This window comes from Camelus dromedarius, chromosome 27 (genome assembly GCF_036321535.1).
Source record: "Camelus dromedarius isolate mCamDro1 chromosome 27, mCamDro1.pat, whole genome shotgun sequence".
NCBI lineage: Eukaryota > Metazoa > Chordata > Mammalia > Artiodactyla > Camelidae > Camelus > Camelus dromedarius.
In genome coordinates this window covers 1,419,292-1,433,479 of record NC_087462.1, presented here as the reverse complement: position 1 = coordinate 1,433,479, position 14,188 = coordinate 1,419,292, and the positions used below count along the sequence as shown (strand labels likewise).

Genomic DNA, 14,188 nt, shown 5'->3' with positions numbered 1-14,188 from the left:
CCCGCGCCGCTGGGCGGGCCAGGCATGCGCACACGGAAATCCCCGCCCCGCCTGCCCTCGGAAGTGCTTTCTTAGCCACTGGCGCGCTTGCGCAAGACGAGGTCTTCGTGGCGGCGGTGGCGGCTGAATAGGCTACGGCCGTGCTTTGGTGGGTGCGGGTTTGGAGCGGCGCCGGGCGAGGGTGGCGACCCCCGGGGGATTCCCTGGAGGGGATTGGGCGAGGGGGGGCCTCGGCGGGAGCGCGGGCTGAGGGCGGGGGTCCGGCTCTGGGTAGGCCCGACGCCCCGCCCGCTCGGAATTCCGGCTGCAAAGGCCCGTTGAGTCGGGTCGGGGTGGGCGCTCCCGCGGCCCGGAGACTCGTCGATTGGTTCGCTGGCTCTGTGGGCCGGGACCCGCCCTAGGTCCTGAGGGGTGGGGGCGACGGCAGCCCTTGTGCCAGGCCCAGTAAGAAGTAAGGAAGGTCCGGGGCGGAGCGCCCGGCAGCGTGCCCGAGGCCAGCCGAGCCCGTTAGCTGGCCCCGTTTTGCAAGCGAATCCCGGAGGTTAAGTGATTTCCACGCCTGTCACACTAGGTGCCCGGCCGCTCCTCCCTTCTGTCGATTGACAGCTCTGAAGGCCCGAAAGAGCTCGTAAATAGCATAGTTCTTTCTGGATGTGTGGGTTTAGACGTGGGCTGACTGCCGTGATTAGTGAGGTCTCGTTTGTGCCTTCCACCCACCCGCTCCAACCTCACCGTGCGATTCTGTGTCATAAGCTTTAGTCAAACCTCTCATCCTGTGTTCTAGGGCTGGAAGTACAGCTCGCTGCCCAGGCGGGTAGTGTGTTCAGCTCAGCCGCTTTTCTTGTACGGTTCACACACACACACACACCCCGAAACAATTAATTTCTTCACTTTTCCTGTTAGCCTGACTTTCTTTGTCTGTTGTTAGTTTTTTTTCCTCAAAGCATCAATCACCTCACACACTGATCAGTTGTGTTTTCCCCACAGGTTTAAACAAATGGATGACTTTTCCCATTTCCCCGTAGAAACTCCCTCTCAAAGCTAGCATACCGCTGCTCACGTTGGGACTGGAGCCCCACCTTGCATTTGAGTAGCTGTCCTAGAACCTTCTGTCTGTGTTCCCCTCGGCTGCCTTCTGTCTTCAGTCTGACCATCTGCTCCCCTTCCTCCTTTCCTTCCATCAGAACACGTCAGGTAGTTTTTTAAAAAGTGGACTCATTTATTTGAGCCCTGGATTAGCTGGAAATGGCTTTATTTACCATCACAGTAAGAGGTCTGGGTGTAAAATTCTAGGTTGGAAATCCGCAGTGGGAATTGTGAAAGCATTATATGCTCACTGAAGAGTTTGATCCCATTTTGGTTTCTAATTATTGTTTCTGATTTTCTTCATGTCTAGAAGAATCTGAAGGTTTTCCTTGGTGTTGTAAAAGTTCTTGGTCCATAAACTTATCTGAGAGTCTTTTTCTTCGCTCCTGTGTGAAGAATGGTGCCTTTCAGCCCTGGGATACTTTCACTTCTTTGACGATGTTCTTACATCATTCCTTTGACAGTCCTCTCCACATTTCTTTCTGTTTTCAGACCAGAATTCCTAGGTTCTTGCTTTTCCTCCTGTTGTCTTGTGGTTGCTTTTGGTTTTCATTTTTCTGTTTTCTTTGTGGAAGCTTTGTTGCCTCTGAGTGCTCGGACGCAGTTTTTTGTTCTGATCCTCACATCTTTGATTTTAAAGGGTTCGTCTGGTTTTAATTCGCCATGCTGACCTTTGACATCCAATTCCAGTTTCACGATGCAGTAACACTAACTAACCCATCTTCTATTGAGGTTTCCATCGGGCTTCACTTTTCTCTGACACGTGCGAGTCTTTGTGTCTCTTTGTGTGAAGTTACCTGTGCTTCTCATCTAGTGAGCTCAGGGGGCCTGGCAGGGGCTGAGTTTCTTGGGGGGTGTGGGGCACCCCTAGCTGGGAGCTCTAGCTGGGTCTCCCACCTCTTGTACGGGGTCAGGGGGCTGCCTGCTATTCAGCTGGCAGGTTTGGATGGACTGGCCCTCTTCTCAGCCTGGCCCTCACCCCGGCCTGCCTTGGCCCAGGATTCCAGTTCCTGCCCAGAGAGTCAAGGCGCTGGGCACGTGGCCTTCTCCCTGTGCTGAGCTCTCATTCCGGGGGCGGTGCAGCCAGAGCAGGGGCCCACGTGTTCAGGGGGCTGCAGGTGACCAGCACTTTGCGTTCCCATGGTTGCTGGGCTTTTCTGTCACTTGATGAGGGGTTAAATATTTGGATTTGGGTTTCCTGAGCCCATCAGGTTCTCTCCACAGGCGCTTTTTGCAACTCCTATGGTGCATGTTTCCCAGCTTAGAGCCAAAGCCTGTTCCGGCTGTTTCAGAGAAACTGGGCTCACCCCTAACTCACTGGGACTCTTGGCCCTGTTGACCTTTTGCCTTCTGAGTCCTCCTCAGCTCCGCCCAGCTGCTGGGCCAGTGGAATGTGTTGGAGATGTGGCTGATGTGTGATTGAAAACAGGGGCACCCGAGCAGGCCGGTGGCCCAGAAGTTGTGCCGCCGGGCGTCTCCCAGAGGAGCAAAGCGGGGGCTTCTCCCCGAGCCCTGGCCCTCACTGGGTGACAGCTGTCTTGACACGCGTGACCTGTCCTGCTATGGGTTTGCTTTGCATTTCCTTGATGACAGTGACTGTGGGCACCTTGTCGTGTGTGTGTGTCGCCAGCTGCAGAGTCGGTGAAAGCACTGCCAGTTGGTTTTCAGTATTTGGGTCACGCCATCCTCTCAGGCCCCAGGGAAGTCAGTGTGGACCCTGGGAAAGGCAGCTCGCAGGCACCTGGGCTGAGCTGCAGGCAGACGCGGAGCCCCACGAGCACCCTGTATGCTCTCTCCTCCCCCAACCCGGAGAAGCCGAGGCTCCTATGGGAAGAGCGAGTCTTCCCCAGCAGGTGCGGGCGGTGCTGGGGCCGGCAATCAGCCTGGCAGAGAGCGTCCTGCACTGCGGAGCAGACTGTGGCTGGCGGCCCTGGGTGCACTTTTCCCTGGTCTCACCGACCGTGATGGGCAGTGAGGGCTGGCCTTCTGGTGTCGTGGCCTCCTCCTCGTGTTGACCTGGTCTTTGCTTTATGAGGTCGACCCTGCCGTCTTTCCTACCTCAGCTGGCAGAGTTTGAGTTGGCAGCTCTGGACAGACTTGGTGAAATAAAAGTTCTGACCCTGTGATTCTACAGCCAACTGGAAGGTCACTCCACTGGCTACCAGTTGGGAGGTTCGCTGGCACAGCTGGCCTGTGCCTGGACTGTTACTTTCCCGTGGCTGGTGTAGCAAAGCAGCACAAACCTAACTTAAACAGCAGCGGTTTATTACGTGACTCTGGAGGTCAGAAGTTCAGCATGAGTCTCACTGAGCTTTACTCCTTCCGGAGGCTCCAGGGAGAAGCGGCTCCTGCCTCTTCCAGCTTCTAGAGGCGCCGCATCCCTGGCTCGCGGCCCGCCCTCCATCCTCACCGCCAGCAGCGCAGCATCCCCCGTCTCTGTCTGACTCTGACCTCCCTCCTCCCTCTGATGAGGACCCTGTGAGGATACAGGGCCCCCTGGGAATCCAGGGTCACCCCCATCCCTGCGGCCTTAATCCCACCTGCAAAGTCCCCTCTGCCCCGTGACATGACAGGTCCAGGCGCCCTGGGGATTGGGATAGGGACATCTCTGGGGGGTCACGTTCACTCCAGAGCCCCATCCCTGTGAAGTTAACCCCACAGAGTCAAGATACCGTGGGTTTAAACCTGGGGTGGGGCCAGTGTGGATCAGTGAAGAAGAGAGTATAAGATGAGAGGAAGGTTCCTGGGGGCAGCTCTGAGCTGAGCCTGAGCGTGGGAAGCCGTAGCTGGCTGGGTGTCGAGGGCGTGGAAGGGGACTTTGAGCTCTTAGGGGAGCCTTCCTCAGCCACAGCCGAGTCTGGAATGTCAATCGTGTGCGAGGCCTTGGGGGTGGCTGGGAGGTGGGTACATAGACAGGTGACATGTTCCTTGTCTCCAGCAAGTTTACAGCTGAGCCAGAGGAATGGAACTTAGGTTGGGAGATGGGAGTGCAGACAAGCAGGAAGGGAATTCAAAGGACGGAGCGGACACCATGGGCTGGGCAGTCTGGGAAGGCTTCTTGGAGGTCAGTCTAACTAATGAGAACTGGGCTTCATCTTCCCCAGTTTTTTTTTTTTTGTTTTTTTTTTTGGTTTTTTTTACTTTTTTTTTCCGTTGAAGTGTAGTCGGTTATAGTGTGTCAGTGTCTGGTGCACAGCGTGATGTCCCGGTCGTGGGTATGTATACATACATTCATCCTCTTCGTTAAAGGTTACTACGAAGTAGTCGATACACTTCCCTGTGCTATACAGAAGAAATTTGTTTTTTATCTCTTTTTTTATATAAATGGTTAGCATCTGAAAATCTCAAGTTCCCAAATGTATACCTTCACACCTCTTTTCCCCCGTAATCGTAAGATTGTTTACCGTGTCTGCAAGTGTGCTTCTGTTTTGTAGATGGGCTTTTTGACATCCTCTTTTTTTCTTTTCTTTCCTTTTTTTAAAATTTTTTTTACATTCCACACACAAATGATATCGTGGTATTTTTCTTTTTCTTTCTGGCTTACTTGGAATGACAATCTCCAGGTCCATCCATGCTGCTACAAATAGCATTTTATTCTTTTTTATCACTGAGTAATATTTCGTTGTGTAAAATATACTACATCTTTTTTATCCAGTTGTCTGTCGATGGACATTTCCTGTTGCTATTTTGGCTCCCTGGGCCTTTGCACCCCTCAGACTAGAGGGACTTCTCTCTAGTGCACCATCACGGTCATCTGGAGACTCCCTGTTTAGCCTTATTCCTTGTTCCCGTGTATCTGGCCCATAGAGGGCCCTCGGCCACTAGAAGAGACTTGGTGAAGATGGGGCATGGGGGTGGGCGTGGGCTCTCACAGCTGCTCTGCCCTGTCTCCACAGGTTTCTCCCCTGGTCTGATACAGCCCCAGGGCCTTGACCATGGACTTCCAACATCGCCCCGGAGGCAAGACCGGGAGTGGGGGCGTGGCCTCCTCCTCTGAGAGCAACCGGGACCGCAGGGAGCGCCTTCGGCAGCTGGCCCTGGAGACCATTGACATCAACAAGGTACCTCCTCCCTAGGCCCCTTCCCACCGCCTATGCCCACCAGCAGGCTGTCCGCCCCCGAGCCTCGGGGGCCTGCTTTCTGACCCAGGGAACTTGACCAAGAGCAGCAGCCCTCAGCTACCCGCCAGAGACTGCTGTGCACAGCCCCCATTAGAAGGGCTGTTTCACAGCAGGAGCTTTACTAAACCGGAGACCTGTGTAATTGCTGGTGGTGAGGGTCCTGGTGGCTCTGGATGCTTGGATATCACCGCAGCCACGGGCGGGGAAGGACAGCTGCTTATCTGTGCAGCTGTTGGTAGGCAAGTCCCCCCTCGGCCCTGGGGACATATGGGGCGTCCCAGGCACTGGGGGGGTGGGGCAGCCTTGGGGGCAGACCTCCCCTGGTGAGACCCCTGGCTTAGGGGTTCCACGGACCAGCCCCAACACGCACTCCATGACCCTCTGACCTCTGAGGTCCTGGGATGCTGCACACGTCACACCTGAGTGGGGGTGGGGATTTAGATTCTGGGGTTACCCTGGTTTGTGCCGTCTGGAGTTTATTCTGGTGTGTGATATGAGCAGAGGTCAGACTCAGGATTTTCCCAGATGATTGACTAAGGGTTTCTAAGCCTCAGTGTAGCTGCGGGGCCAGGTCATTCCTCAGGTGGGGGGGTGAGCAGCGTCCCTGGTGCCTGCCCACTCATGCCAGGAGCAGCCCCAGTACGCTGGACGCAGAGGCCCCAGGCGACGCCCGGTGTCCCCTGGGGGCAGAGCCGCCAGAGCGACCCCCAGTGTTGTGTGCAGTGGCCCCTTACACTTTGAGATGTGTCGGGCCCTCTCTGTGTGCCAGGCACCCCCCAGGCCTCTTGCAGGCCTGGCCTGTGAGGCTGGTTCTGTTACTCTTTTTTTTTCTTTTTTTATAGATTTTATTTGTTATTGTATCATGTAATTATTTTATTGTGGTGGGGGTCGGGGGAGGTAATTAGATTTATTTTCTTTCAGAGGAGGTACTAGGGGTTGAACCCAGGACCTCGGGCATGCTAAGCACACACTCTACCACTTGAGCTATCCCCTCTCCCCATTTTCTAGATGAGGAAACAGAGTTAGGTGGGGTGGGACTGTCATTGCACAGATGGTACAGCCACTGGGTTGGGGAATGAGGACTTGAACCCCTGGTGTCAGCTCCACACCTGAGGTCAGAAGTGCCTGCCCCGCCGCCCCTCTCAGGGGCGCCACTGGTCAGCCCTGGAGCCCGACCCCACTGACAGGGCACGCAGGGACGCGGGCCTTCTCCAGCCTTTGACCTGGTTGCTTCTCTCTGCCCATGTCGGGCTTGTGCTGCAGCACTTGGAGTGCTGGCCTGTCCTGGGGGGAGGTGATGAGCCACGGTGCTGTTTCAGCTCCGCCTCCTTCTTGACCCCAGGTCGCCATGAGTGTGGGGTCAGGGGCTCCCTGGGGGACCCCCCTCCTGGAGCTTGCTGTGGGTGCAGACAGGCAGGGTAGACTCCAGGTTTCTGCAGGATCCCAGGGGCCATGCTGCTGCCTTAAGGGCTCCTGCTTGTCCCTCTCCTCGAGGACGACCCCCAGTGCCAGCCAAGGGTGAGCCATGCGTCTCGGACAGAAAGAGGCCTTGGCGCCGCGGACCCAGCACGGCAGGGCCACCTCCCTTTGTCTGACAAACGTACTTTCCTTTCAGGACCCTTACTTCATGAAAAACCACCTGGGCTCGTATGAGTGCAAGTTGTGCCTGACACTGCACAACAATGAGGTGTGTCTGCCCGTCCCTGTCCCCCCTGCCCGTCCCCTCCCCTCCCCATACAGCCTGGCTCTGCCCCGCTGGCCTTGTCACTCCTGAGATGTGGGTCACTACCCAGTGAGGCGCGGGTGGCCTGAAAGTGGCCACTGACACAGCGGGGCCCGGCTCAAACGTGTCTTTCTAGGAGAGACACTGTCACTCCAGACAGAGGCCCAAGCCCCGCTGTCCCCAGCCTCTGTCCTGCATGGTGTGGCTCTGGCCCTAGTCAGCATTCTGAGCACCCAGGGTGGTCTGATGACCGCTCACGCTCACGCTGGGCTCCTTACCTCGGTTAAGATTTGGTCTCCTCTGTCCTCTACCATGCCGGTGAGGACTTGGTTTATGTCCAGCTCTCAGCTGCGGGCTGCAGCACTGAATTAAACAGTCTCACGTGTGCGGGTCTGCCCTGCGGCACTGGGCTGGCTGTCCTCTGGGGGGCCACCGTGGGCACGGTTTCCCCGGGGGGCCAGAAGAACCCTAGTTGAGAACCGCTGGTGTGCGCATCCCCTCTCTGGGCATCACGGAGGTGGACTCACTGCCAGGTGCCTGGCGGCGCCCACAGTCCAGCTGGGCCCACACCTGCACCTGCAGCCTCGGCGAGACTTCCTGTGTCGCAGACATCTGGGACCTTCATCTTCTCCGCCTTTACGGGCGCTCGTCCCCCTCTGTGCAGACCCTCTAGACCACGTTTACTCAGCCGCCATCAGGGCCCCCAGGCACCTCTACCCGTGTCTTGAACTGTGTGTCCCTCTCCTGTTGCAGGGGAGTTACCTGGCACACACCCAGGGGAAGAAGCATCAGACCAACTTGTGAGTACCTCCCAACCCCGCCCCCCATCACCCCACCTAATTCCCTGCCCCCCTCACCTCCCAGACCAGCTCCAAGGTCAGGCGGAGGCCACTCTTGGCACCTGGGCCTGTGGCCTTGGCGGCCCGTGTGGAGGGGCCGCGGCACTGTGTCCATCCTGCCTACAGGGCCCGGCGAGCGGCCAAGGAGGCCAAGGAGGCCCCTGCCCAGCCAGCGCCAGAGAAGGTCAAGGTGGAGGTGAAGAAGTTCGTGAAGATCGGCCGCCCAGGCTACAAAGGTGAGGGCGGCCCTGGCCCTGAGCCACGCCCCCTCCATCCGCCTTCTGGGGAGTCTGTTCATTTCCTGTCGGAAGGGTTCCTCCCCTGGGAGCCAGGGATCACCCTCCCCACACGACGGGGGAGTTAAGTGTCTTCTCCATACCCGTTGGGGTGTCTTGGGAGGTCCTAGTGAAGGTGGGTGAGCGTGTGAGAGGGGACAGCGAGCCCTGGCATGGCCCTGCCTGTGACCTGGGAACCAGTACTGGGTCCTCCTAATCCAACAAGAAGGAGGATGTTAGCGTGAGGGTCTGTGTCAGCAGCAGCGCCTGGGTCACCTGAAGCAGAAAGCTGGGCAGGTGGCCCGACTGGAGCCCAGGACTGTGTTCCTGGGAGAAAGGGAGGCAGGCTGCCTGGCAGGTGTTCCTCCCAAAGTGGAGACGTGCTGTGTGTGGCTGGCAGAGGCCCTGGGGTGGGCCTGCTTGGTGAACCAGGGCTAAGGTGGCAGCATCCACCCAAGGAGGCCACCAAAGGCCTCTTGGCCACGATGGGCCATCGTGCCTCTTCTGGGTGTCGGGGGGGGGCACTGGGGCCTCGGGGAGTCCAGTGTGCCCAGGAGCTGCGTGAAGAGCAGCCAGGAGCTGCAGAGCTCTGAAGCGAGGGGCACCCTCTCCCAGAAGCAGGGCTGCTGCCTCAACCCGCACACTCGGTGCTGCCAGGTCTGGGATGGGGGCCTCTGCGGCACAGCCCCCACCCGTGGACAGTGCCCATCCAGCTGCGGAGGGAGGGCCATGGGCGTTTGCCAGCCAGGCAGCGGCCCCCAGGGCACGCGCTCCTGTTTGTGGGTGGTGTTCGGCCAGCACCAGGGTCCCTTGTCTTCGGGGGAGATGAGCCGACCTGGTCCTGAGACCCGCCCTTGTTGCAGTGACCAAGCAGAGGGACACGGAGGTGGGCCAGCAGAGCCTCCTCTTCCAGGTGAGCTGAGGCCACGGGGACCCTGTCCTGAGGGGAGGGGCCCCAAAAAGCAGTGCTGCCACCCTGCTGTGTCCCCACAGATCGACTACCCCGAGATCGCCGAGGGCATCATGCCACGCCACCGCTTCATGTCCGCCTACGAGCAGAGGATCGAGCCACCGGACCGGCGCTGGCAATACCTGCTCATGGCCGCTGAGCCCTACGAGACCATCGCCTTCAAGGTAGCGAGTCCAGGATCTTGTGAGGTGGGGAGCCAGCCAGAGGGTCTGCTCCATCCAGGCAGGTGGCCTCGGGCCCACTCGGGGTGCCCCCTCCTGACCAGGCTGGAGGTGTCCCTTCGGGCCTGGCCTGCTGAGGGGGTGGCCAAGGACAACGCAGCGCACGAGTTGAAGGCTGGGTGCCTGCCAAGAAGCAGAGGCCTGGCGCCGGGCGGGGCGGGGCAGGATGGCCCACGGGTTGCCAAGCAGCGGCGTCAGCGACTGTTATCCTGAAACCTCAACCCTGCCCTGACAGGGGGCCTCCTCGGGGTCCTGAAGCCCCGCTTCTGCCCGCCCCCACCCCACACAGGTGCCGAGCAGGGAGATTGACAAGGCTGAAGGCAAGTTTTGGACTCACTGGAACCGGGAAACCAAACAGGTGAGTCACTCCAAGTCTGGGCAACTCCAGAACCTTCTCCCAGCCAGGGCCCCAAGGGGTCCCATTCAGCCCCTTCTTTTTTTTCTAGTTTTTCCTCCAGTTCCACTTTAAGATGGAGAAGCCGCCGGCCCCACCGAGCCTCCCCGCCGGGCCTCCAGGGGTGAAACGGCCCCCACCCCCACTGATGAATGGCCTGCCTCCTCGGCCGCCACTGCCTGAGTCTTTGCCACCGCCCCCGCCGGGAGGCCTACCCCTGCCGCCCATGCCACCCAGCGGGCCTGCACCCTCAGGGCCCCCAGGCCCTCCCCAGCTGCCCCCACCAGCTCCCGGTGTCCATCCCCCAGCACCAGTAGTCCATCCTCCAACATCTGGGGTGCATCCCCCAGCTCCTGGGGTCCACCCACCAGCACCAGTGGTCCACCCACCAGCATCTGGGGTTCACCCCCCTGCTCCTGGAGTCCACCCTCCAGCCCCGGGAGTCCATCCTCCAGCGCCAGGAGTCCACCCTCCAGCACCAGGGGTCCATCCTCCCCCATCTGCTGGGGTTCACCCCCAGGCCCCAGGGGTGCACCCACCAGCTCCTGCAGTTCACCCCCAGGCCCCGGGGGTCCATCCACCAGCTCCTGCAGTTCACCCCCAGGCCCCGGGGGTCCATCCACCAGCTCCTGGGGTCCACCCAGCAGCCCCTGGGATCCACCCCCAGCCTCCTGGAGTCCACCCCCCACCTCCTGGGGTCCACCCATCAGCTCCTGGGGTCCATCCTCCGGCTCCTGGGGTCCATCCCCAGCCTCCTGGAGTTCACCCCTCCAATCCTGGGGTTCATCCCCCGACTCCCATGCCCCCGATGCTGAGGCCCCCACTGCCCTCCGAAGGGCCTGGGAACATTCCTCCCCCTCCCCCAACCAACTGAAAAGCTGCCCCTGTCCTAGCAAGTCTGCTTTTGTTTTCCTGTGCTTCCCCCCGGAGTGCAGTTGGGTGCTTTTGTACAGGGCTGGGCCCCCAGAGCCCATTAAAGAGTCCGTGCCGACCCTGGAGTGTTCTGCTGTGTCAGTGGGCAGGCCGGGGCAAGGGCTTGCAGTGACTGAATACACACAGGTGTCCTCCTGCACCTTCGGAGGTGGCCCAGGGTCAGGACACCAGCAGGACACAAGTGGGTGGCCCCTGGGTGGGGCAGCCTGCGAGCCAGCAGCGCGTCTGGGGCTCTCCTCAGAGGAAAGCAGTAGCTGCTCGCTCCCCTTTGGGGCGCGTGGGGGGCCAGCACGCAGGGGCGGGGCCCGCCAGGCGCGCCTGGCTGCGGTCTGAGCGAGGGTGATGTGTTTTCCTCGGGCTGGTGCGCGGCCGTCTGGGGCAGGAGCGCTGGCCCTCTCCGCCCCCACCCCTGACCTGGGGGCTGTTGATAGTCTGGTCCGTCTGGGCTACTCACTCGCTGCTCACAGTCCCAGAGACTCCTGTCTCCAAAGGGGAAAACTTGTCAAGGACAGCTGTTGACAAGTGGGTCACAGGCCACAGTTTCTATCACTGGTCAGGAGGAGATAGCTAGCCAGGTCAGAACAGAAGGAGCTTTGAGAAGGCCGCCTGGCCTGCCCAAGCTCCCAGCGGGTGCTGGCCCCCAAGGTCACATCCCGAGAGATAGGGGCTGCTCTCCTGCACAAACAGCCCTGCTCGCCCATATAAGCCAGGGCAGCCCAGCCCCTGGAAGCACCCAGAATGCAGGGCCCGCCCCTCTCTCGGCTGGCCCTGGTGCTGTCGGTGCTGGGGGCTCTGCTGAGGGCCGGGACCCCCAGGGAAGAGACCTCCAGCACCCCAACCTTGCCTGGGGAGCCAACTACAGACACTGGGGGGCTCATCTTCCACCAAGACTGGGAATGGCCCCCCCCCAGCATCCGGCCACCAGGCAGCCCTGGGGATCCTCTGTGCCTGGTGACCCTGGGTGGGGGTGGCAATGGGAGCAGTGCTCTCCTGCGGGTGGTGGGGGCCTTGAGTGGCTACGAGCAGGCCTTCCTGGAGGCTGTGCAGCATGCCCGCTGGGGCCCTCGCGACCTGGCGACCTTCGGGGTCTGCCCCCCCAGCGGTAGGCAGGCTGCCCTGCCCCACCTACAGCAGCTGCAGGCGTGGCTGGGGGAGGCCGGGGGGCGGCGGCTGGTGGTCCTGCACCTGGAGGAAGGTATGTGGGGGCTATAGCCGGGAGCAGGGATGGGAGGCAGCCACCATTCTCCAGAGACTGGGTTCTGCCAGAGCCCCCAGCCCAGCCCCCTCCAGGCCTCTTCCAGAAGTTGAGACTGATGGCCAGAAAGGTGGGTGACCTGATGTTTGCCACATCTAGGGGCTGGAAGACCTCCCATTCCCAGACCTGCCCCTCCACCCATGAAGGAGCCTCAGGGGTGAGGCCAGCACAGCCTGAAGGTCCAGCAGAGGACGGCCCCTCCCCTCCACAAAAGACCCCTGGTAGGGGTGTGTGTGGCCTGTCCTCAGGGGCCACTGGCCTCAAACCCATTACCAAGGGCTCAGAGGTGACAGGTGGCAGCCCGATCGCCCACCCTGTTTGTCTGACACTCCTCTCAGGCCACCTGTGTCCCAGGGGCATCAGACCAGCTGCTGCTCAGGTGGGGCCTCTCCCGCCTGCAGGACAAGACAGGCTTGGCAGGAGGGGCTCCAGCTTCCGTGGCTCAGGTGTCCTTCCTCCATTGTTCTGGCCACAGTGATGTGGGAGCTGACGCCCTCGCTGAAGTTCCAGGAGCCTCCACCTGGAGGAGCCAGTCCCCTGGAGCTGGCCCTGCTGGTGTTGTACCCAGGAACCGGCCCGGAGGTCACCGTCACCGGGACTGGGCTGCCTGGCACCCAGGTACCAGGGAGTTGAGGGGGCTGTCCCTGGGCCCCAGGAGCCCTCACTCCTGGCAAGGGAGGGCGATGGGGTTTTCTAACTGCTTAACAGAAAGGCCACCAGGGTCCAGGCTGGAATCCTGAAGGGGTATTAAGAGCAGTAGGCTGAGCAGGGCTGGAACCCAGCAGCCCTGCCTGGCTGAGCTCCCATCTCCGCAGAGTCTCTGTCCAGCTCCGGACTCCAGTTACCTGGTGCTGTCTGTGGACCGCCCGGAGGTGGCCTGGCGCGGCCCTGGGCTCGCCCTGACCCTGCGGCGTCGCGGAAACGGTAGGCCCCCCTGACAGGGACCTGTCGGGCAGCTGACCCCTACCCCAAAACCCCAAGCTGCTGAGCCAGCACACACGTGTCACCCCCCCACCCCGCAGGTGCCCCCCTGAGCACTGCCCAGCTGCAGGCCCTGCTGTTTGGCTCGGATTCCCGCTGCTTCACACGGATGACCCCGGCCCTGTTGCTGCTGCCCCCACAAGGGCCTGTGCCTCTGTCTGCGCGAGGCCAGCTGGACTCGGTGCCCTTTCCACAGCCCAGGTGCGCGCAGGCGCAGACCTGGAGTGGGGGAGTGGGGGCAGAGGGACCCTGCACCTTCACGACCTCCTCGTGACCCTCCACTCCACTGTCCAGGGCATCCCCGGAGCCCGAGGAGCCGCTCCCCAGCGCTGACCCCTTCCTGGAAACTCTCATGCGCCTGGTGCGCGCGGTGCGGGGTCCCCCGGCCCGAGCCTCGCCCCCGCGTCTGGCCCTGGACCCCGGAGCGCTGGCCGGTTTCCCGCAGGGCCAGGTCAACCTGTCGGACCCCGCGGCGCTGGAGCGCCTGCTGGACGGCGAGGAGCCTCTGCTGCTGCTCCTGCCGCCCACCGCAGCCACCGCCGGGGGCCCCGCGCCGCTGCAGGATCCTGCCTCCGCGCTCTGGGCTGAGGGCCTCACGCGCCGGGTGACCGCCAAGCTTCAGAGGGCGGCCGAGGAGCTGCGCGGCCTCCCCGGGCTGCCGCCAGCCGCCACGCCACTGCTGGCACGCCTCCTCGCGCTGTGCCCGGGGGACCCGAGCGGCCCCGGCGGCCCGCTGCGCGCGCTGCTGCTACTAAAGGCGCTGCAGGGCCTGCGCGCCGAGTGGCACGGGCGGGAGCGGAGCGGCCCTGCCCGGGCGCAGCGCAGTGCGGGGGCCCCAGCCGCCGACGGGCCGTGTGCGCTGCGCGAGCTGCGCGTGGACCTGCGCGCCGAGCGCTCGGTACTCATCCCTGAGACGTACCAGGCCAACAACTGCCAGGGCGCGTGCGGCTGGCCGCAGTCGGACCGCAACCCACGGTACGGCAACCATGTGGTGCTCCTGCTGAAGATGCAGGCCCGCGGCGTGGCCCTGGCGCGCCCGCCCTGCTGCGTGCCCACAGCCTACGCCGGCAAGCTCCTCATCAGCCTGTCGGAGGAGCGCATCAGTGCACACCATGTGCCAAACATGGTGGCCACCGAGTGCGGCTGCCGGTGACCCTGTGCCCCAAGTGGCGCACTGGCCCATATTTATTTGGACCCCTTCATCACCCCAATAAAGACCAGAAAGCACGTGGCTGGGGTGTCTGTGGTGGTTGGAGACAGGCCAGGGCTTCCTTCCGCCAGTTGTCATCCCCCTCAGCACTCTGGCCCCCACCCCCACCTGAAGCTCCCAATCCCTGTTACTCAGGCCCCGGGTGGGTTCTGGGGTTCGGGCGCAAAAGAGCAGACAATG

General features: G+C 61.4%; 2 protein-coding genes across 2 annotated transcripts; both read left to right on the top strand.

Moving 5' to 3' along the window:
- The first annotated feature begins 31 nt into the window (after window positions 1–31).
- On the top strand, window positions 32–10,620 carry SF3A2 (splicing factor 3a subunit 2). The gene is made up of 9 exons (XM_010997231.3): window positions 32–148; window positions 4,983–5,147; window positions 6,823–6,894; window positions 7,684–7,730; window positions 7,896–8,005; window positions 8,908–8,957; window positions 9,038–9,178; window positions 9,525–9,593; window positions 9,682–10,620. The coding sequence occupies exons 2-9, from the start codon at window positions 5,022–5,024 to the stop codon at window positions 10,501–10,503; spliced, it is 1,437 nt and encodes a 478-aa protein (XP_010995533.2). The 5' UTR covers window positions 32–148; window positions 4,983–5,021; the 3' UTR covers window positions 10,504–10,620.
- Window positions 10,621–10,752: 132 nt separating this feature from the next.
- AMH (anti-Mullerian hormone) lies at window positions 10,753–14,030 on the top strand. The gene is made up of 5 exons (XM_031438093.2): window positions 10,753–11,757; window positions 12,293–12,435; window positions 12,633–12,741; window positions 12,840–12,999; window positions 13,093–14,030. Exons 1-5 carry the CDS (start codon window positions 11,301–11,303, stop codon window positions 13,949–13,951), a joined length of 1,728 nt encoding a protein of 575 aa, XP_031293953.2. The 5' UTR covers window positions 10,753–11,300; the 3' UTR covers window positions 13,952–14,030.
- Window positions 14,031–14,188: the final 158 nt, after the last annotated feature.

Bases quoted from the DNA above. Each gene is read 5' to 3' on its own strand.
- SF3A2 (XM_010997231.3), top strand. From the start codon at position 5,022: ATGGACTTCCAACATCGCCCCGGAGGCAAGACCGGGAGTGGGGGCGTG. The intron at 6,895-7,683 runs GTGTGTCTGCCC...CTCCTGTTGCAG, and splicing joins TGACACTGCACAACAATGAG to GGGAGTTACCTGGCACACAC. The intron at 8,006-8,907 runs GTGAGGGCGGCC...CCCTTGTTGCAG, and splicing joins CGGCCGCCCAGGCTACAAAG to TGACCAAGCAGAGGGACACG.
- AMH (XM_031438093.2), top strand. From the start codon at position 11,301: ATGCAGGGCCCGCCCCTCTCTCGGCTGGCCCTGGTGCTGTCGGTGCTG. The intron at 11,758-12,292 runs GTATGTGGGGGC...TTCTGGCCACAG, and splicing joins GGTCCTGCACCTGGAGGAAG to TGATGTGGGAGCTGACGCCC. The intron at 12,436-12,632 runs GTACCAGGGAGT...CCATCTCCGCAG, and splicing joins CTGGGCTGCCTGGCACCCAG to AGTCTCTGTCCAGCTCCGGA.